Source organism: Somniosus microcephalus, chromosome 3 (genome assembly GCF_052327205.1).
Source record: "Somniosus microcephalus isolate GS21.2 chromosome 3, FLI_Smic_1.0, whole genome shotgun sequence".
Lineage (NCBI taxonomy): Eukaryota > Metazoa > Chordata > Chondrichthyes > Squaliformes > Somniosidae > Somniosus > Somniosus microcephalus.
Window position 1 is genome coordinate 276,189,823 of NC_140989.1, and position 21,503 is coordinate 276,211,325.

At 47.0% G+C, this 21,503-nt stretch overlaps 1 protein-coding gene across 1 annotated transcript in view; it reads left to right on the forward strand.

Moving 5' to 3' along the window:
- Positions 1–21,503, forward strand: part of hmcn1 (hemicentin 1) — a 757,099-nt gene that overhangs the window by 284,613 nt on the left and 450,983 nt on the right. The window contains exons 14-17 of the mRNA XM_085982583.1: positions 7,378–7,491; positions 18,642–18,800; positions 19,429–19,623; positions 20,662–20,757. Of these exons, the coding sequence (XP_085838709.1) occupies positions 7,378–7,491; positions 18,642–18,800; positions 19,429–19,623; positions 20,662–20,757 (564 nt within the window). The remainder of the gene's footprint in view (positions 1–7,377; positions 7,492–18,641; positions 18,801–19,428; positions 19,624–20,661; positions 20,758–21,503) is intronic.

Consider the following 21,503-nt stretch of genomic DNA (forward strand, 5'->3'; position numbering starts at 1 on the left):
CTCCACTGTCAGCTGCCAGCTGCATGCGCAGTTCCTCCTTCTCTTCCTCCTTTTTCCGTAGTAGAGCCACCTTCTCCCGATGTTCCGTAGACTTTCGGTGCTCCTCCATGATTTCTGTATGGTGGGAGTCGAAGTTACAAGTTGGGCAGGACAGGACATAGTAATATTCGGTGTCGTCCTGATCTAGGCCAGCGAGAGGGTCTTCTATTTCCTCCATACCCAGCTGGGCGTTAGCCAGCTTTTGTTCCAAGTCCAGACATCTTTCCTGAAGAGACTTCTTCATGCGTACCTCTTCATCCAGCTTTTTCTGGGCTTTCAGCAAGTCGTTTACTAATGACCTCATTTGAGATTTTACTACTTCAACTTCTTTTGGAGATTGATTGATCAGACTATTCAATCCCTCTACCGGAGCAGCTGTTTCAGCGGTCTGTTGTTCTACGTTGACGTGAGTCAGCGTACTTTTGGCATCCAAGGGCTGCTCTGTTGCAGTCATCTCAGTCTGTGTTGCCACCTCAGCTCTTCCAATAACCTTTGAGAGCTCCGAACCCCTTTCGTTTGAATATTGAAGTTCGTGTTCAAGTTTTTCCCATTTCAGAGTCCTGTCCTTCAGCATATGCAGGGGTTGGCTGACCGTTAACTCCTCTGACATCAGACGTTTTGTGTGCTCCTGCTCCATTTTCTCCATCAGCTGCTTCTGTTGTCTTTCCAGATTCTCCAACTCTATATCAAAGAACTCTTTCGTTGCATTCAACTCTTGCTCAAAACGGCGAAGCATTTGTTCTAATTGCTGTTGTAGTTTGAAATGGAGTTGAGTTCGAGCCCGGTGTCCCTCAGAAATGGGCACATCAGTAGACTTGCCAGACTCAGAATCCACAGTTAAACTATGTTGTTGTTGCTCAGTGGAATTCTGTGCTGAAACTTTGTCTTTTGCACCTGAGTTGGGCTTACCATCATCCGTTCCAGAGTCTGGGCCGACTATCTTCACCGAGTTCTCACTCGTTATTGTTTGTAGGAAATGCCAGTCCATATTCATTTTCCTAATCCACTCCCGTCCTAGTAGTGGAGGACCTCCTTCAGATATCACATATAAGTCCATTATTTGACTGTCTTCGCCCTTGTGGACCACTGCAACCTCTATTTTCCCAATGGGGTACACTCTTTGCCCCGTGTATGTTTCCAATATAATCCCCGTATCCTGTAGGGGAATATGTTGGAATAACTTTCCGTAATCTTTCTTATTTATGACCGTCAATGCCGATCCAGTGTCCAATTCCAGTTTTACTTGGACTCCTTCTATCTGAAGAGTGACCCAAATTGTCTGGAGGTCTGCACCCTTACCAGCGTTGAGTACTCTTAAGCTAGCCAGTTCATTACTGCTAGCGTCTGAATCGGACTCCTGTTCGGTCACCTTGTGTACCTTTGCGTATTTTCCTTGCGGTGACTTCTTGTTGCTGGTCTTCTTCCCTGACCTGCATACTCTAGCTATATGTCCAAGCCTACCACAAGTTCTACATTCTTGGTTTTTAAACCAACACTGGTTCTGATCATGCGTTGTCTTTCCACAACGATAACATTTGCCAGAACTCACACCCAATTTGTGTGCACTGAGCTCCGGTGACCGTAGCTGCATTACTGCCGTGCCTCTCGCTGCGGCTTCGTGTGCTGCTGCCATAGTGACCGCCTTCTCAAGCGTCAGCTCATTCTCCTCGAGCAGTCGCTTTTGTGTATCCTGTTTAAATAAACCACACACAAATTTGTCTCGAAGTGCCTCTGTCAGTCCCGTTCCAAACTGGCAATATTTCGCTAATTTACGCAATTCCAGCAAATATTCAGCATTGCTTTCATGCTGTAGCTGCCTTCTGTCGTAAAATTTAAATCGTTCCGCTAGCATCAGCGGCGTGGGGTTTAGATGATCTTTCGGGACAGTAACAATCTCATCGAACGTCTTATCCGCCGGTTCATCTGGTGATAACAGGTGTTTCAATTGCCCGTATGTCTTCGCACCCATTAAATTTAATAATGTTAGAGCTTTATCTTGGTCACGAATTTTATTGGCCTTACAATAATTTTTTACTCTTTCAACATATATGGCCCAATCTTCGAGGTCACTATCAAAGGTGCTAATATTCCCGTGTTTAGGCATTGTAGATTTGCAATTTCTCAGATTTTATTTTCTTTACTTGTTATCAAAGATGGCGGCTTCCCGCTCTTGCCGTCGTCCTCCGCCCACAAAATGGCGGTTTTCCCGCGCTTGGCGGTCTTCACCCGTCCCCCGACGCCGTCTCCCTTCAGCCCCCGAGTGCGGCCCTTATCTTCGCCGCGATCGCCCGAGTGCGGCCCTTATCAGCGGATGCGATCGCTGGATCGCGAAGCGGCTCTCGGCTCTTATCAGGAGATGCGATCGCTCTGTTGAAACGCCTCCCGCTCGAAGCGGCTCTCGCGCCCTATTCCTCCAGCTCCCCCAGCCCCGTTCGTGCGGTCGACTGCCTGTCGCGTCGCTGCCCGGCTCAGACAACGGCTTACCCACCACCAAGCTGGAGAAGAAGCTGACGGTCGCCGATGGAGGCTCCGAGGTCAGGATGTCTTCCAGTGGGGTGGAGAGGGTGGAAACCTCTCTGCAACGTCCTGGCTGTGGACGAAGCTGCCGTGGAGTGACTGCCGCAGGGTCCGAATCAGACTCGTCGCCAGTGTTAAATCTGTGAGTTGTTCAAGTAATTAATACTCAGACTTAATCAGTAACTATAAAACAGGTCTTTACTGGTTGGAGGTGGGGACTATACGTAGGTCTTTACTTCATGCCCACAGGCGGGAACTGAGGGGAGATCAGTACCCACAGTACTATTTATACCCCTATGGCCAGGAGTGGTACTGCGTATCACTACGCCCTACAAGCAGTGCAGTCCTGTCCATAGGTTCAAAGTAGCACACATATTACATACACAACAGATGGCGATCGCCAATTTGCTGGATTTATGCTGCAGCCGTTTAGACTGAAAATTAATGGCTTGCATGACCTGGCATTGACGTGATTTATGACTCTCACTTCTCAGCTTGGGAGGCCAACAAAGTGGCCATTAAAGCTGTGGGGCCTCACCGCAGCAGACTGGAAATTGTTCTGAGTTTTTGTTCATCTAATTTTTTCAGCTTTGGCTGTCTTTTCTTGCCAGTTTTGTAGGGTGTTTTTGCGTGCCCCGTGTTTCTATGACTCTCCCTTGAGTCGACCCGTGCCACAAAAACTCCCCGGTTTGGGTTGTTTCCCTTGGACGGCAGGAGCTTATGCCAATAGCCCCTGCCCAGCCCATCGATTAGCAGGTAATCCCACAGAGAGAGAGAGACCAAGGCCAAATAGGTCTTCTCCTATGCCCGATGTGCAGCGTCCCCAGCGGGATTACTGTGTAACTGGGCCGTGACCGGATGCCACCCGGTTGACCTTCCGAATTATACCGCGAACCACAAGCCCCACAATCCCCAAGTTCAGACCCAAGGAGTTACTATGGATAGATAATAAATGATTCAGACAAAACAAAACGGTTCAGGTTGGTCAAAGATCGATTGCTTTTATTACACTCACAAAAACGACAATTCCTACTCCTCTCGCCTACGGCAGAACGCATAGGTGACCGTGGACACTAGCTTAGAACTTTAGACTAAAATACCCACCCTGTTGGTTACGCCGAACCAACCCCTTCTTAGAATCTAAGCCTAGATAAGGGGAAAAACCCTTCTAACTAAACCCCTCTCAGTTTGGTCAGAACCCACACTTGGAAGCCTCCTCACACGCACACACGTGTTAGCCTGCGTCTTGGACACTTGCCATTCCTCAGCAGCAAAACACGCGGGTGGTCCTAGGGATTTCTAGAGGTGTATGCTGGATATAATTACCAGCCTTTGTCATTGATTCACGCGGTCCCGGGTCCGTTCGACTCCAGAGACTAAACCATGCCTAACAGAGGCATGCGATGAGGCCTAGAGAGTTACGTTCAGGCGGTACAACGAGGCGCTCACTTCTGGCGTTCCTGGAGAGTTGGCGGACGCGTAGTTACGCGGAGAACCCCCGTTACAGACGGTAGAGAAAAGCAGGCAAGCAACAACCAAAAAGCAAGCAGCCCTGCATCCCCAAAGTTCAGCATGGTTATACCCTGTGCAATACACAAAACTAGCGGGGTGGTTCCTGGTTACCATGGTCGCAGAGATGCTAGTTGGTTTACCTGGTGATGTCTCTTGTCCTGGATTGGTCATCTTGAAGAAAACAACGTTAGGCCATTATTGTAGATGAGCAGTACTCGAATTGCTAACTGTTTGTTAAGTTCTTGACTGCTCCTTCATTGAAAGAGTCCAGAGGTGTTACTTTTGACCTCCAAACCTCATTGTCCATCCAGACATCCCGGCTCCATGGACAAAGGGTGGTTTTCCCCAAATCTCACAAGTTCGAATATGAAAAGGCTCCTGCCTTTCATGACGTCAGCGTTGAGACTGGTCCCATGGCAACCCAAAAGACAGACCGTTCCTGCTATCTTCGCAGAAACCAACAGGCAGTCCCTTTTAAAGTCCAAAAATCCAAACTCCATTTTGAAATGCAGCCCAAGTGTATCTCCATTTTAAAAGGGTACATATCCATTTTAAAAGCCCAAAAACCACTGATGTTGGCACCGGCCAAACCCTACAGTTTGGCCACCCAGAGTCCCGGTAGTGTTTGAATGCAGTTAATTTCAGGACCCTCACTACTTTCTATGCGTTAAGAAGGTGAAAGCATTGCAATGCCCTATCCACTGGGCATTCCCCTATTTTTGATTATCATGAACGACCTGCAGGAAGAGCAGCAGGAGGAGGCGCGGGGCTTGAGGCACCAGGCCTAGAGACACCAAGTCTGGAGACTATACGGTGATGACAGCCCTCAATTTCTACGGCTCTGGTTCCTTCCAGAAGACATTCTGGAGACCTCTGTAACATCAGCCAAGGAGCTCTGAGGACTTGTATTCAACAGGTGACAGGTGTCCTCTTCTGCAGGGCATCTGACTTCATTAAATACAGCATGTCCCAGCACAGCAAAGAGACAGTGCCATCAACTTCAACAAGCTCTATATGCTTGTTTATACAGACATCTGAATCATTTTCTCTTCCAAGAGAAGTCACTCAATGTGCCCAAAGAATATATAAGGTGAAAAGTGGTGGGGGCGAAATTGGGTGCCTTTGTGCACCCTGGGGGCACTAACGGGGCGTAAATGGCTTTGTGACCGGGCGCGGCGCTGACATCGACTCATATGGCGGGAGTTTTGCAGCGGTGCTACGGCGTTGCGCCCCAATCTCCTTTGCCCGAAGATCATGACATCATCGCGTGCACATCACCCCGGATCCGAAATTGACTTCCGGCCCCTGCAGCAGCCCCGGTTGAAAACACTGACAGCTGCAGGAGACGTGTATCAGGCAGCCCGCTGCTTCAGGGGCGATGATTAAAGGTGAGGTTGCTGAGGTAAGCAAAGAAAAAAATTACCTTTCTTGATCCCATTTTTTTCGCAGATTCCTGCCCGTGATTGATCAGCCCAGCACTCTGCTTGAATGCCAGGCCGATCGAACGGGATCGCGGCTGCCTTGGTGGTCCAGATAGGTACTTTTCATATTGCAGAGCCTGCAGCGATGGCTCTTCCCTTTAAGGGAGGGAAGGAGCCTTTGAACGCGGCAGCGCTGCACGGCCCAGTATGCAGCGCTGCTGAAGTCTCCGCCCCGCCTGCTGCCGATTGCACTCCAAGAAGGAAGTGGAGCGCTTGATTTAGCGTTCCACTTCCTTCCTGGAGCGCAAAACTGAATTTTTTAAATGTTTAGTAACATTAGCACCTGCCGCTAATTTTCTCAACTTTTAAAATTTAGTGCCCCAAATGGGGCTATAATGAATTTCTCCCCTGTAATTCCTTCTCATCTAGTATCATTTGTTACAGTGCAAACTCTGATGCATGTATGCTGAAAACTGGTTAGCTTTATGTACTGGTTGAGAAGATAAGTAGATTGATGAGGGATTCAGGTGTGTCCCATAAAAGATCAATATGTCATACACCATGAGAATGACACTTGAACAATTTATTCATGTATTGGAGCTGTGCAGTATGTTACAGCCTGGCATAATCGGCAAGTTTTTTTTCTGTATAATGTAAAAGCACGCACTATTTCACAAAAGTTGGTAGTAGAATTGAGCAGTTTCCTGATGTTAATGATCAATAAATGTGTTGTGAGAATCGAGCTGTAGCTCTACCATGTAAATTATAGCAAAGCACCACTGAATCACGTGACTCGTAGTGTGAGGATACAAGCTTTTATTTCACTGAATGTTACAAGTAAATAGGATATTCTGTGCAATATGCAGTTAAATAAACCTAGTGGCCGATTTTTTGGTAACAGCGGACATCGAGCGGGCGGTCGGCAGAGCACTCAGGATGCCCACATAATGACGCCAGCGGGAGGCCCGACCAATTTTCATTACCATTCTGTCAACAAGATACTCATGCAGTTTGAGCAGCTCGCTGATTGGATTGGGGGCTGAAAGGAGCATTAATGCTCCTCCTAAGCCCACAAAAGTTATATTCACATCTTATTTTTTGAACTGTTATTGAGTGGCCTGCAGTGGTCCTTTTAAGGAATGCTGGTTAGGCCAGTCAACACTGATAGTACTGATAGATGGAGCTTGGTCCAACCATTGGTACCACAAAATTGTAATAGGTATTCCATTAATTTCAAAAGACCCTGATTTGCATGGGCTAAAGAGGTTAAAAAAGTAGATAAAATGGTGGGAATGCACAGTAGGTCAGTCAGGATCTGAAAAAGTAAAGGTCAGTCAACATTTTGAATTCGAATGAAGAGTCTCACCTTAAACTTTAATCTATCTTTCTGTTTCAGATACTGGTAGGCCTGTTGAGCATTTCCAGCATTTTCAGTTTTTATTTCAGGCTTCCAATATTCATAGCCTTTTTGTAAAAAAAAGTCTCAATGATTCCTTGTTTCGTATCATTTTTTCAGTTTTATTCTCAAGATGTCAAAAAAAATGTCCCCAAAAATATTCAACAAAGTATAATGGGGAAATTCAATGCAGTTCTCATTTAAAATTTAAATTTAGTTTGTGTTTTTTTAATTTTAAAAATAAATAAATCAAAGTGAACAAGGTTTCATGGTGAGATTCAAATAAAATAAATTATGGAATATCAGAAGACAGCAATTGGGACTAAATTATACAGTGATCTTGTCTTGAACAACATAACACAAGGACAAGAGCAAGTACAGATTTATGCCAGTAAAAACAATTTAATAGAGGGGGGAAAAGGATGGCTTTCATTTAACATTCTGAAAGATGTTTGTGTAGGAGTTGTAATTTGTCATTTTTCTTCCCCTCAGAGGCTCCAAAGGTCACTGTTATCCGAAAGGAAATCCTAATTGGCCTTGGTGACACTTCAGTTCTGGAATGCAGAACCACTGGTGTTCCAGAGCCAGAGGTCAAATGGTTCAAAGGTGAGAGGAACAGCTGAACTGAAATGTTCTATAGGATTCAGGAAAAACTAATTGGAAGTGTGGACTTGAGAGTTTTATCAGCTGCTTGCACTGCTGGTACAAATGCCATTATAAGTCAGGAAACAGCGTGTGATAATTGTTTATCCATTTGTAGCTAAGAGCTTTGGGAATTTTGAAGAGCTTCAAGTACTTTCAGTTGTGCGTACTTTGCTCCAGACTTGTTCTCAGTACTTTTGATTTAATTTACTGGACGCTGATGGCACTAAATCAAAGGTCCTGTGGAATATCAGTCGGTTGCATCAGTCCGTGTTATAAAGAACAGCTCTTGCAGAGTATATTTTCAAGCTTGTTATCGAGTTTTTACTCGTAAAATAATCTTCCTCTTCCTGAAAAAGGCAAATTTTCCCCATTCCTGCCCTCTCATCCATGTGCATCTTCCTGCAGCCTTGGCAGGGTGTGGTTTCATAAACTCATCCGCCTTTACTGCCACCAGTTTGTCATCAACTATTTTAGTGGGCTACCAGCAGATTCCCATCTTAAAGTGTGCTGAAAGTGGTACAAATTGAACAATGTTCTTTTCTCCCTCTCTACATTTCCATACGGTGATCGATCTGTTGCTCCAGCTGAGATCTCACAAAAGGTGTCCACCCACTCGAGTAAAAGTGTTTGACTGAGGTCGGCCCCCCCTTGTTTTCATCCAATGCCCTTCAGTCCACTGCTTCAGCTCCATTGCATTTTTAAATGTTGCTTATCACACCTAATACAGACCAGTGTGATTATCAGTGAGTTACAAGGACAGGGATAAAGTCCTGTGCACAACATAAACTTGCTAATATATCTCACTGATTCTACAATTCCTCAATCACAACACGAGAATGCCCAGCTTGAAGAAGTTCTGCTCTTCTCTCTGCTGGGATTTCCGTTTGTCTCTTTTACCTTGTTCACATTCATTGTTTTTTGTTTCCTTTCTCATCTTTGATCAGGTGCCTGCGAAAACTCGTTTTCACAGCCACATCTCTTTTCTCGGCAACTGTCTCCGGCTCCGACTTATTCCACGTGGATTCCAACTTACATTCCACCCTTCATGTTTCAGATCCACCCATGATTACAGATATCTCCTTGATATTCCGTGTTCCTCGAACCACTACTCTCACCATTCCCTGAGATCCACGCTCAATGCCAAGCACTGCCACATGTATGTTCTCGACCTCTCTCTTCAGCAGCACTGACTCACTGTCCCTCAGCTGTCCTGGTCCACAGTTCCATTTCATCCTTCGCTTCATCTGCCTTTTTCTTCCTTTCAGGTGACAAGGACCGCGTCAACCAGTCTTAGTTACCAATGCCCCTCTGGATCCTTCTTCCCCTTCACTTTAATCTGATCCCATCCCTCCTTCTAATCTCACTCCTTGCTTTGTTTTCACGATCTCCTCGCTGGCCCTGAATGATCAGTCCGCAGCAAAGGCCTCAGCTTCATTCCCTTACGCCCCCACCTCAATGAATTTAGAGCTTGGCACGATGCTAAGCTCTTCTTCCTTCGCCTCCGCACCTCCTTCTTTGGCCAGAAGCCTTTCCCTCCGCGCAGCGGACACTTTTTCCTGTCTTCAGAATTCTAATCCCACTTGGCCCCCTCGCTCTGGCCTCTTCACCTTTTCATTGGGAACTGTTGCGTGACATTGGCAATCTCAATTTCTCTGCTCCCTTCACTCACTCTAACCTACCTCCCTCTGCACTTGCAGCACTCCATTCTCTCAGGCCCTACCCTGATATTGTCATTAATCATGCTGACAAGGGCTGCGCTGTTGTTGTTTGGCAAACAGAACCTTGCGGAGGCTGAACACCAACTCTGCGACACCTCCTCTTGCCTCCCCCGGACCAAGACCCAAGACCTCACGACCAAACTTCAAGACATCGGACATCGTTTACCAGACCGTTACTGACCTCATCTCCTCTGGAGATCTCACTCCCCCACCCCCCACGCCCCCGTGGGCTGTCCGCTTCCTCCTTGAACAGAGTCCCACCCTCCTCTGCCTGGCTGAACTTATTCTCACATTGAACAGCTTCTCCTTTGACTCCACTCACTTCCTCCAAATAAAAGGTGTCACTATATGAACCCGTACGAGTCCCAGCTATGCCTGCCTTTTCGTGGGATATGTGGAACATTCTTTGTTCCAGTCCTATTCGGGTCCTCTCCCTCACCTCTTTTTCCGTTACATTGAGGACTGTATCGGTGCCCCTTCCTGCTCTCGCCCAGAACTGAAAAAATGTCATCAACTTTGCTTCTAGTTTTCACCCCTCCCTCGCCTTCACATGGTCCATCTCCGACTCTTCCCTTCCCTTCCTCGACTTCTCTGTCTCCATTTCTGGGGATAGACTGCCCAGCAATATCTACTATAAGCCCACTGACTCCCACGGCTACCTTGATTATACTTCCTCCCACCCCGCTTCCTTTAAGGAATCTATTCCATTCTCCCAGTTTCTCAGTCTCCCGACAATGCCACCTTTCAAACCAGTGCTTCCGGTAGGTCTTTTTTTCTCCACCGAGGATTCCCCTCCACCATGGTTGACAGGGCCCTTGACCATGTCCATCCCATTTCCCACACTTCTGCCCTCACCCCTTCCACTCCCTCCCAGAACCACAATAGGGTTCCCCTTGTCCTCACCTTCCACCCCACCATTCAACAGATGCCATTTCCGCCACCAAACACGTTTTCCTCTCCTCTTCCAGCATTCCAAAGGGACCGTTCCCTCTGTGACACCCTGGTGCACCCTTCAATCACCCCCATCACCTGCTCCCCTTCCCACGGTACATTCCCATGCAAGCGTAGGAGATGCAGCATTTGCCCTTTCACCTCCTCCAATCCTACCAGCCAGGACCCCACTAGATCAGCCATGATCTCATTGAATGACGGAACAGGCTCGAGGGGTTGAATAGCCTACTCCTGTTCCTATGTTCAAACACTCCTTTCAGGTGAAACAGCCATTTACTTATACTCTCAATTTAGTATACTGTATTCGCTGCTCACAATGCTGTCTCCTCTACACTGGGGGGACCAAACGCAGATTAGGTGATCACTTTGCTGAACACTTCTGTTCAGTCCGCGAGCGTGACTCTGAGCTTCTGGTCGCCTGTTATTTTATTTCTCAGGCCCCAATACCACTCTGACCTCTTTGTCCTTGGACTCCTACACTGTTCCAATGAAGCTCAATGTTCCATTCCACCACCAAGGGATAACAACCTTATGGACTCAACAATTTCAGATCATAACCACTGCTCCCATTTTTTCAGACAGCAGGTGATGGTAATGATTTTGCTGTTGCCATTTACAGCTCCTCTAGACCCACCTTTTGTTTCTTTACTTGCCCCATTACCACCCCTTTTGCCTTGTACTATCATCACTTTTGCCATTTAATCTCTCCTGCCTTCCAGCCTATCACAGACCTAGCCTTTTGTTCTTTCCTCCTCTCCTGCCTTTCCCTGCCTCTGTACTTTCTTAAAACCTGTTACATCTCTAACTTTTTCCAGTTCTGATGAAAGGTCAACGACCTGAAACTTTAGGTTCTCTCCACAGATGCTGCCTGACCTGCTGAGTATTTCCAGCATTTTCTGTTTTTATTTCATAAAGCAGACTTGTATTATAAGCTTATGGTTTCTGATCTTCCACTGTATGGGTGCTGCCTGCCCCTGCACATCCCCCTTAGCTGGAAGGGTCGCATGCTGTGGGTCATAGATGCCACAGCTGTTGCCAGTGCCACTGGATGACAAATGATATAACCTGGGCAGTGTGAATTGTGTTTGTTCCATTCCACCACCAAGTGATAAAATGCATCTGTACTCCCACAGGTACATTCAGCATTTTGGTGAGAATGGAATAAGCTTGACTCGTCATGCTGATGTGAAAGGGAATTCCAAGACATCATATTCTGACTTCAGGGTGGCAGTCAACTACTTGAACCATCCATTAGCTTTATAAACAGCTATGTAAAACAAAACTAGAAGGAAACCTACTGGTACTGTGAGACCATCTTTCACTGCCACAGATCTACTATTCAGCATAATATGAAAATATTAGTAATTGTTCAAGTAACTGAGCAAACAATAAATCAAAAAATACTTATAAATACTTAGGGGGAAAAATTCGGTTGGTTGCGCCACCCATTAGCGCCTAAAGAGGTCGAGAAGTGGGGCGCTAACCAACTAGCGCCCGTGCGCAGCGAACTCTACACCTCTTCCCAAATTGAGCGGACATTTAGTGCCGGCGCTAAACTGTAGCGCCCGCTCACCGGCACACGCAGGTCATGACGTCATTTCAGTGTGCAACGCCCTTGGGGCGCCCCGGACCGGAAATTCAGTGGCGCCCCCCTCCGTTCCGCCTGTCGCTACCAACAACCGGTTACCTGGAATGTTTCCCAGTCGCTGTCGGGCTGGGGGTCGCTATTTAAAGGGGACTCTTCCTGGATTATTAGTGGTAGCCATTTTTGGAGCACACCTTCTGTGAGAGAGAGAGAGAGAGAGTTGCTCAGAGACAAATGGAGAGCCATTTCTGCAGTGAGCCAGCGCTACCTGAGGAACTTTAGCCTTCTGAACATGACTTTGCAGTTGGTAAGCTTCTCAACCGGCATAACTTTCAGTGCGCACTTACTATGGGGGCTGCATTGGATGGGAACGTTGTCCTTCTCAATCATATTGACAGGGCACAGAGACACAGGGATAGAGTGGCAGGCATGGCCAGATGGAGGAGGGCCAACAGACGTTGGCACACAAGACCTTACGCTGCCAGGGTTTTCCGCCAACAGTTTTCGCATATCAACATGTCGGAGGAGCAGTGTTTCTGAAGGCTGCGCTTCAGTAAGGAGGTGGTCACTGAGCTCTGCCACCTGCTTCAGCCAGATCTGCAGCATCAACTAAGGTGCAGGACATCTCTGTCAGTGGCTGTGAAGATCACTGTGGCTCTAAACTTCTATGCCAGCGGCTCCTTTCAGGCCGCTGCTGGGGACATTGCCAACATCTCACGGATGCAGCAATGCACCGCGAACTGTCAAGTGACTAATGCCCTCTTTAAAAGGAGACGGCAGTACATCTCCTTCCCAATGACCCCAGACAAGCAGCGAGAGCGCGCAGAGGGCTTCGCAAGGATAGCGGGCTTCCCCATGGTGCAGGGCGCCATTGACTGCACGCATGTGGCTTTGCGGGCACCTCTAGAGAATGCGGAGGATTTCCGCAACCGAAAGGGGTTCCATTCTTTGAATGTGCAGCTGGTCTGTGACCACCGACAGCTGGTACTCGCTGTCAATGCCCGCTTTCCAGGCAGCAGCCACGACGCCTTCATCCTGCGCCAGACTTCTGTGGCAGACCTTTTCGAAGCCCCGGCTCACCGAGGAGGCTGGCTTCTCGGGGACAAGGGCTATCCTTTGTGCCCCTGGCTGCTGACCTCGCTCCGTTCGCCCAGCACCCCTGCTGAAGAATGATACAACAAGAGCCATCAAGCGACTAGAAACATCGTGGAGCGCACAATCGGCGTGCTGAAGCAACGGTTCCGCTGTCTGGACCATTCCGGAGGAGCCCTTCAGTACTCACCTGAGCGAGTCTCCCACTTCGTGGTTGTGTGTTGCATGCTGCATAACCTGGCAATCTTCAGGACCCAGCCAATGCCACCAGACATTGAAGCACCAGCAGAGGAGGAGGAGGAGGAGCAGCACCAAGATGGGAGGGAGGCACAAACTGCAAGGGCCGTCCGTCAGAGGCTTATAGCTTCTAGGCCCCTCTGAGGGAATGCTTTCTGCCATTCCAAGAACATGAATGGAACCGTTCTGCTACCCCTAAGCCGGTCAAGGCAACAATTTGTGCAAAGAACAGACATGGACATTGTGAATAAATAAACTTCTTTATTTAACAAACTGTGTATCCTTCCTGCATGACAAAGCAATGGAAACAAACACCAAAACAAACAGACTGCCACATAACTAGCTCTCACACCCTGGAGACAATGTCCAAAACATAACTGGCTCTCACACCCTGGAGACAATGTCCAAAACATAACCAACATTCAGACCAGCATCCTCGGCCTTGAATGAAAGAAATAACATAATTTAGCAACACCTCCTACTTTTTGCCCCTCAATGGTGATCTGCTTCCCTTGCGGAATTGTCCCCTTCCCGCCCTGCAGCTCCTCCGTAATGGGACCCCAGTGGCTGCAGCAAGGCTGAGGGAGGCCTGCTGACTGTCCGAAACTGAGACCGCAGATGCCCTTGAGGTACGGCCTGGACCAGCTCTGGGCCTGGAGGGCCCGGCTGCTGACTGCTCCAACTCTGCATGGGCGGCAGCAGTCTGTCCTACAGGTGGTGGCAGCTGCAGTGGAGAAGTGCCAGTGGTGGCATCAGGAATGCTGTCATCCTGAGAGCGGACAGCAGCTCCCTGGTCGGCCGACACACTGGCACTCTGACGGGGCAGCACCGCAGCATGCGCAGCAATCGGCTGGTGCACAGATTGCTGGCCTGCTGTGGCGTGGCGAGGGCCCCGGGGAATCCTGCCCAATCCAGCGAGGGTGGCAGCAGTCAGTGCTCGCGTGGCCTCAATCTGCATCTGCATGAGACCAGCCACTGACTGCGTGGCAGCACTCAGCACTTGCGTGACAGGTGCCAGTACTTCGCCGAAGTCCTGGACAATCCTTGCCAGTGCTGCGCCGAAGTCCTGCACACTCCTTGCCTGTGCTGCGCCGAAGTCCTGAACACTCCTTGCCAGTATCTCAATGCAATCGGGCATCCTTGCCACTGCAGCCATGAGCTCAGTGTGCCTCTGCCCAGCCTGGGCGCTCATTTCTGCGAGGGCATGCACCTCTTCTGCGCTCTGTGCAGCAGCACTCGCGGCCCGACTCGCCCTCCGGGGAGACGGTGCCCCCGAGCTTCCCTACCCCACTCGCGTTGCTGCAGGCCGCTGGGTCCTGGAGCTGCATCCTCCTCAGACCATTCCCCCCCCACTCCCCTCCAGCGAAGGCGTCTCCCCAGTCTGGACATGGGCTGGCTCGCCTGAGGGTGGCACGGATGGTCCGGCTTCCTCCTCCTCGTCGCCTCCAGAGTCACTTGCACTGGCAACTTGAGGGCCCGCCTCCCGAGCTGGTGATGCAGCATCTGAAAGCAGGGAGGTTCAAGAGTGGCTTTAGCGAAAGGACAGGGTGGCAGCAAGGGATGCATGAGTGCTGCAATGCTCTGAGTTGGCTCGAGAGTGAAAAAGCATGCTGGTGTGGGGAACAAGTGGAAGGAGAGCGGTCAAAAAGGTGATGACCTTACCATTGCTGTCCACAATGGGGTCGGCATCTCCAGAGGCGATGGGGCCAATCATCCGGCTTGCCACAATCCAATGGACTTGCTCCTCCAGGTCTGTGAGGGTCTGCAGGTGAGGCCGGCCTCCTCCGGTCTGATGCTGTTGCCTTCTATTATGGGCAAGCTTGGCCTGCAAGAGAAAGGACGGGGTGTGAGGAAACCTGCAGCCCTGATCTGGGATGACATGCCTCCCATGGTCGATTAGCCCTTACATTATGCTGCCCTGATCTGGGATGACATGCCTCCCATGGTCCAGGAGCCCTTACATTATGCACAGAGCTGAATGTGCATGTGTGTTTCCAGAAAGGGCCATGGGTGCTGGATGACAGCTGGCCATTGGGGCTTTGCACACCCTCTGGCCATAAAGTTGGTCCAGGTGGAGGGATGAAGATGATTCTGAAAAAGGCACTCACCCTGACGACCCGAGTGAGGTCGTTGAACTTCTTCCTGCATTGCACAGGAGTCCTGGGAACCATGCTGCTGGAGGTGACTCTGTTGGAAACCTCCCTCCAAGCTCTGCGATAGTCGCTGTAATGAGACCTCCTGCCATTCTCTGGGTAGAGTACAGATCGCCTGCGCTCCACTGCGCCAACCAGAGCATCCAATGCCCCCTCACTCCCTGGCCCTCTCCATGTTCAGGCAGTTGTTGACGCCACAGGTAGGTTACCACCGAGTTTGAGGCCTACGATGCGCAAGGTGTGGCTGGAGATGATGATCGATCCGCCCCTTTAAGAGCTGTCCGGCGCCAGCGTGTCTGGCTGCACTCGATAATTGACAGCACCTGCGCTGCGCCCGCCCGCGGAGATACTGCGTCGTGCCGCCGGGTTAGCGCCTTAAGACTGTCGTGCAGCGCCTGATTTAGCGCCGCAATCACCCTCGGGCGCAGATACCCAATATTGCTGGAGGTGGCGATAATTTGCGCCTGGCGCTAAACTTTGCGCACCGCCAATACTAGCGCCCCAAACGGGGCGATACCGAATTTCTCCCCCTTAAGCTCCTGCAAATTATTATTTGTGAAGAAAAATTTCAAGAACTGTTACACTTGTATGAGATTGAACCATTTTCAAAAAGTGTAATACTGATAGTTAGATTTTCAATGAAAGACCCATCAACAAAGCTGGAACAGGATACACACACTTGTGGAGTTTGTGTTATTTACACATGGCTCTGGACCAATCAAAAAGTGGACTGTGTAATCAACATATTTACAGCCCCACTGGCACTTCTATCTGACATTCCCACCAGTCGGAATCTCAGCTGGACTTCTGAGTACAAAGGCGGTAGTGAGTCTGTGCTGTGCCAAGATGGGAGGGCTGGTAAGAAAATCTACAGAAAACAGCTGCTTAGGGTACACTTAAAAGCTAATTGTGGAAACTCTTTTTTAAAAATATGACCTAGTTGTATATCAACTTTTAAAGCCCTGGAACAGAGTACAAGAGAAAACAGCATGTCTATGGTAACAGGTTTGAATGTCCTGAGCTATTAAGATACAATGGTGATGAAAGGCCCAAACGACACTTTGTTCCATCATTGAATCGGGAGTTTGGATTTTATAGTGCTGCTTTGGGAGTTATTACCTAGGAACTTAGGAATGTACAGGCCTGGAAAAGACCATTCTGGTCCATCTGGCTGGTGCCAGAGTTCAAAACCAGAATACGTAGTTCACTAACTACCTGTATATCCCTTGATTGATTTTCTCATCCAATGCCTGTCCAACTCCATTTTAACATTATATCTAGTCTGTCCATTCACCTTCCCCCTTCTGAGCTTCAACCTATGCCCTTCCGTCCCCTGTTGGTTTTCTCCAGACCGTGGCAAAAAAATTCCTCAGTTAATGCCCTTAAGGATCTTGAATATCTCAATAAAATCATCTCAGTCTCTAGTGTAAACAAACACAGCTTTTGTGGTCTCCCTTTGTAGCTCAGCTGTCTTGATGCCAGATATCAGATGGGTCGCTCTCTGCTGCATTGTACTCCAGATGGGGATGAACCAATGTCCTGTGTGGACCCAGAATCATATCTTCTGATTTGCATTCTTTTCCATGCACTATGCAACTCAGTCCCTTTTTGCCTTATTTACTGCTGCGCGCTGCGCGGATAACTTCAACGATCTATCCACGAATACCCCCAAGTCCTTTCCCTGTGCTGTATTCTATAGACAGTTTACAGATCCAATGTTTATTCTCCTTCCCTAGTCTCATCACTTTGTCCATATTAAATTTCATTTGCCTTTTTTCAGCACAGCTTCCCAATTTGCAGCAGATGAGCCTACTCGATTGTTTACAAACCCCCCTCTACCCTGGTGTCATCAGCAAATTTTGACAACATTTTCTCTCTTCCCATATCCAAATCATTTATACACAAGATGATATACAACAAAAGTTCCAGCAATGATCTGTGGGCACTCCACTAGTCACTTCCCATCACTTTGACACAGCTCCTTTAATGCAGCCAGTTGCCAATAACACTTCAATAACTGCCCAGCTGTTCCATGTTTTTCGACTTTTTGGACCAACCTCCAATGTGTTCCTCTATCATAACACTTGCCAATGCCTTTAGATGAATGAGCAGAGACACTGAAGAAGTGGAAAATTCAGAAAAATTACAAATGTGGCTAAACTATTCCAGTGTGGAAATTAATACCAAATTTGTCATCACTGAGTAAGAATAAAAATGGAGGATGGAACATGCAAGAATATCTCTTTTTGTTACAATGAAGGTATTGTTGGGTGGGAGCACTTTCAAAACGATATCTTTATTTAAACCTTTTAACTTGTATCTCTGCACCCCTCTCATTTTTAAGCACTGCCCCTTTTAGGTCTTACCCACCTGCACATCAGGCATTATCCACAGATGAGTGGGCAGACAGGTGAAGTATTGCTCTACTTTTAGTAACCAGACATCAGGAATGGCAGGGGTTAATGATTGAGCAAATGATTGTCCCTCAGCTCACTGCTTCTCCAAATGGCTTAGCAGACATTGATTCCCATTGTGTTGGAAACTGTGGGTCTGAACTTGCCTCCAACCCATCATGGTGCATTGGGTTAGTGCGTTAGTACACTATTGTGCTGCACCATGTGGCAGCCGTCTCTACAAACATCTTTATATTTAGTAAAACTACCCAGGAACAACTTGATTAAAAAAACATTCAGCAGCCTCACATCTGCCCCTCTCTGCAACAATACATGACTGGCTCCTGTCAGTAGCCCATCAAATATATGCAACTATTTCATTATCATAACATCACAATCTCTGTGATTTAAGATTTCAGAAATTCCCCACAATTAATGCCTTTCATTGTTATCTCCTACCATTCTTCATAAATTTGTGGATTTTCATAATTGTTCGATACATTTTTGAAAAATCACAGTTATGTATTTGCTCTAAACAGTAGCAATCTTGACAGATTTGCTAACCAGCTGGAGGCAAGTGGACAAATGTTGGCCAAACTTTTATTCCCCAAATGTGGCATTAATTTGTCCAAGGAGATTTGACAAAAGCTAGTGTTAGACTTGTGCAGCCCCTGCCTGCCATTCTCCTCCTTACAGCCTGCTCTAGCTGCAGGGATGGACAAGCAGGCTGCCAACTCTTCAATAACTCCCAGCACAGGCTTAACCATTGGGAGGCATATTAGCTATACAACAGATGGAGTTTACTTGTTCCTTGAGATAAGAGGCTCCTCCCTGTTGCCCAGGTGAGAACATGCAAAATGCTAATGATACGATTGCGTCATTTTGTCCAAAAAAGATTGAAAATAGTGGGTGATATTTCTCTGTCTGTTACATATTTACTTGTTCCTATATTTTTTTAAACATACATTTTCTGTGACTTCAGGTGACCTTGAGCTGAGACCTTCCAATTTTCTGAGCATTGATACTCGTCAAGGTATTCTGAAGATTCAGGGAACCCAGGACCTGGATGCGGGAGACTATACCTGTGTGGCCATGAATGATGCAGGAAGAGCATCTGGTCAGGTCACCTTGGATGTTGGTTGTAGGTTTCTATAACAAATTCACTATTTACTTTATTGAGGTTTTAGTTGCTGCCTTGCTGCTTTGTAATGTTATTTACTTCCTCATTTAACCTTTCCCCTTAACTGATTTAGATTTTCAAAAGGTTATTTCCAGAGAACCATTTCTTACCGTCCATTACCCAAAAATAAGTTTTCCACAGCTTGCTTGTGCAGGCCCCCTATGGTATTCAATCTAGTGTGTGCAAAAATGAGAAAAGGCCATATGGCACATCATTGTCCTTCCCATTACATCACCCGTCTTCATTAGAACATCCTAAGTGGTTTTCTTTGCCTCACTTAACTCAAACAGTAAACTTTTGTCGTATCTTCTGTCTCATCATGAGCAATGCCAAGGGAGATTCACCAGTATTTCCTTACAAGCACACGATGAAACAGCACCAATTTTAATGAAAGACATCATCGCATGTGATATCATTATAACAAAAATTACACATCTCTTCTGGCTAGTATCCTGCTCAGAGAAAGAAAGCATGTGAAATACTTCACAGGACAATAGTGCCCCTTTAATTTTACTATTGATGCTTTTGTGTGAAAACAGACCTACACTAATAAAGCCAAACCATTTACTGGTTTCATCTTTTTCCACAGCGTCTCCTGTTTTCTCACAATCCCCGCTGGATATTTCAGTGGACATTGGTTCAAACCTGACTCTACCTTGCCAAGCGCAGGGTTACCCCAACCCACAAATCAGGTGGCGGCGGTTGGATGGGGAGTCCATCTTCTCCAGACACTCTGCAGTCAGCTCGGTGACTCAGTTGAGAACAGGAAGTCTCTTCTTTAATAGTAAGTCTCTTGTAGCTGTTACATGTTACCTCTGAATATTCCCTACACTATTAGATCTGTACTTATAAACTGAAGGACTAGGCATATGTGACATTCTGTATGTATAAGTACCTCACTCTAACAAACTTTGAGGATGAAATTCTTTCTCTATAATTTTAAGGAACAGGCAGCATAAGTACAAAATAGGATTACCCATTTTCTACTCGCACTGCTGTTTTTGCTAGGATTATCAGCAGAAAGAAATCTCCCCCCGCTTACTGATACAATGGTCCAGTTTTACCAAACTTACTCTCGTGTATTGACTGGAGCTCCGTAAGAGTCAATAGAGGTCGAAGCCTAAATATGATAAAACCCTCAAGACTTACTAGGTCAGAACTAAATGCAGTGAGCTAAGGAGGTCCTCAGGTCTTTCTGTGTCCCTCCCTTTTTATATCCTCAAATTGTATTCAGGCCCCAGGAGTTAGTAATAATGATGCTTAATTGTATTTCAAACTGGATATTTTTCTTCATTTATTTTATTATTTCTAAAGTAGTAAGTTTTTTTATAGGTGAAAATGTAATATTTCTGAAGGTAAATTATTGAACTTTGCATTTAAACTGAAGAGTTTGTCAATTTGGAAAGCAACCCTATGGTACTTACATTCTATCCTTTATTTTGTGGCTGTCAATTTTAATAGCTGTAACTATTCTGGTGCCTCTGCCCTATAGCCACTGGAGTATTAACTATTAATGTAGTTTCAGGAAGTCAGTGCACCGTTGAGTTTAGTATTGGCTCTGACCCAATAATTCCACCCGATCATGTCGTACAATCGAGATCGGTATTCTTAAGGTAGCCCATCTTTTTTTATATCCTTAAACAATCTTGTCATTGTACTCGAACATTTCACAATAAAAAGGGGACAGTATTTCAATCCTTTCCATAAAATGGAAACTATGTTTCAGTACTGTAACTGCCAGGAGTAAATGGTGTTCTCGCCTCCATTGGTATAAATCAGTGGAATTGAGTGAATTAACAAAATGTAAATCCTTTCACTTCAGACCTTTGGGTGAATGATGAAGCCACATACATCTGTGAGGCTGAAAACCAGTTTGGAAAGGTCCAGGCTCAAGCCACAGTGACAGTCACCGGACTGGGTAAGTGTTCAAGCAGTGGTAAAGTCTGAAAACTTTCAGAAGGACCTGTTCCTGGCTGGGGCAGAGGTCACGTCTTATAAAAGGTAGGTGAAATACTAGGCAATATAAGAATGGTCTATGTGGCCTCAGACTGGTTTTCAATCGCCTAAGGGGGTTGGAGAGGATATTTTTACATAATTGTCCTTGAGTTTTTATGGGTTTTCTTTTGCCTTTCCCAGGAGATTACATGACTGTTGGTGGGTAGGGGGTGTCTATTCATGATGTTTCACACATCACGACTGTGTGGGGCAGGCTTGTGAACCAGATGCTCTTTTCCATATGTTCATATGGTCGTAAATGGAAATCAGTTGATAAATGCATATTAAATGGTGGCACTCTGCAACCAGACCTTAGTAAACAAGAGTACTCATTTCTGGTGAGGTACAGAGTCTTGCTGTGCAAGCACACCAGGGTATTCAAGGTTGCCTAATAGTGACACTTATGTAAGTATCTTTTTTTTAAAGAAAAGGCTAAGTGATTTTAAGCTTTGACTTCAAAAGCCTAGTGATTGTAGGAAGACTGAAGGAGGTCAGGGTTCCCCCTCCTTGGGCACTGTAACTCTCCCTTTCAAAACAGCCATCATCATCCCCCTCCTCAAAACAAACACCCTCAACCCCTCTGTCCTTGCAAACTATTGCGCCATCTCCAACCTCTTTTTCCTCTCAAGTCCATGAACATGTTGTCATCTCCCAGATCCATGCCCACCT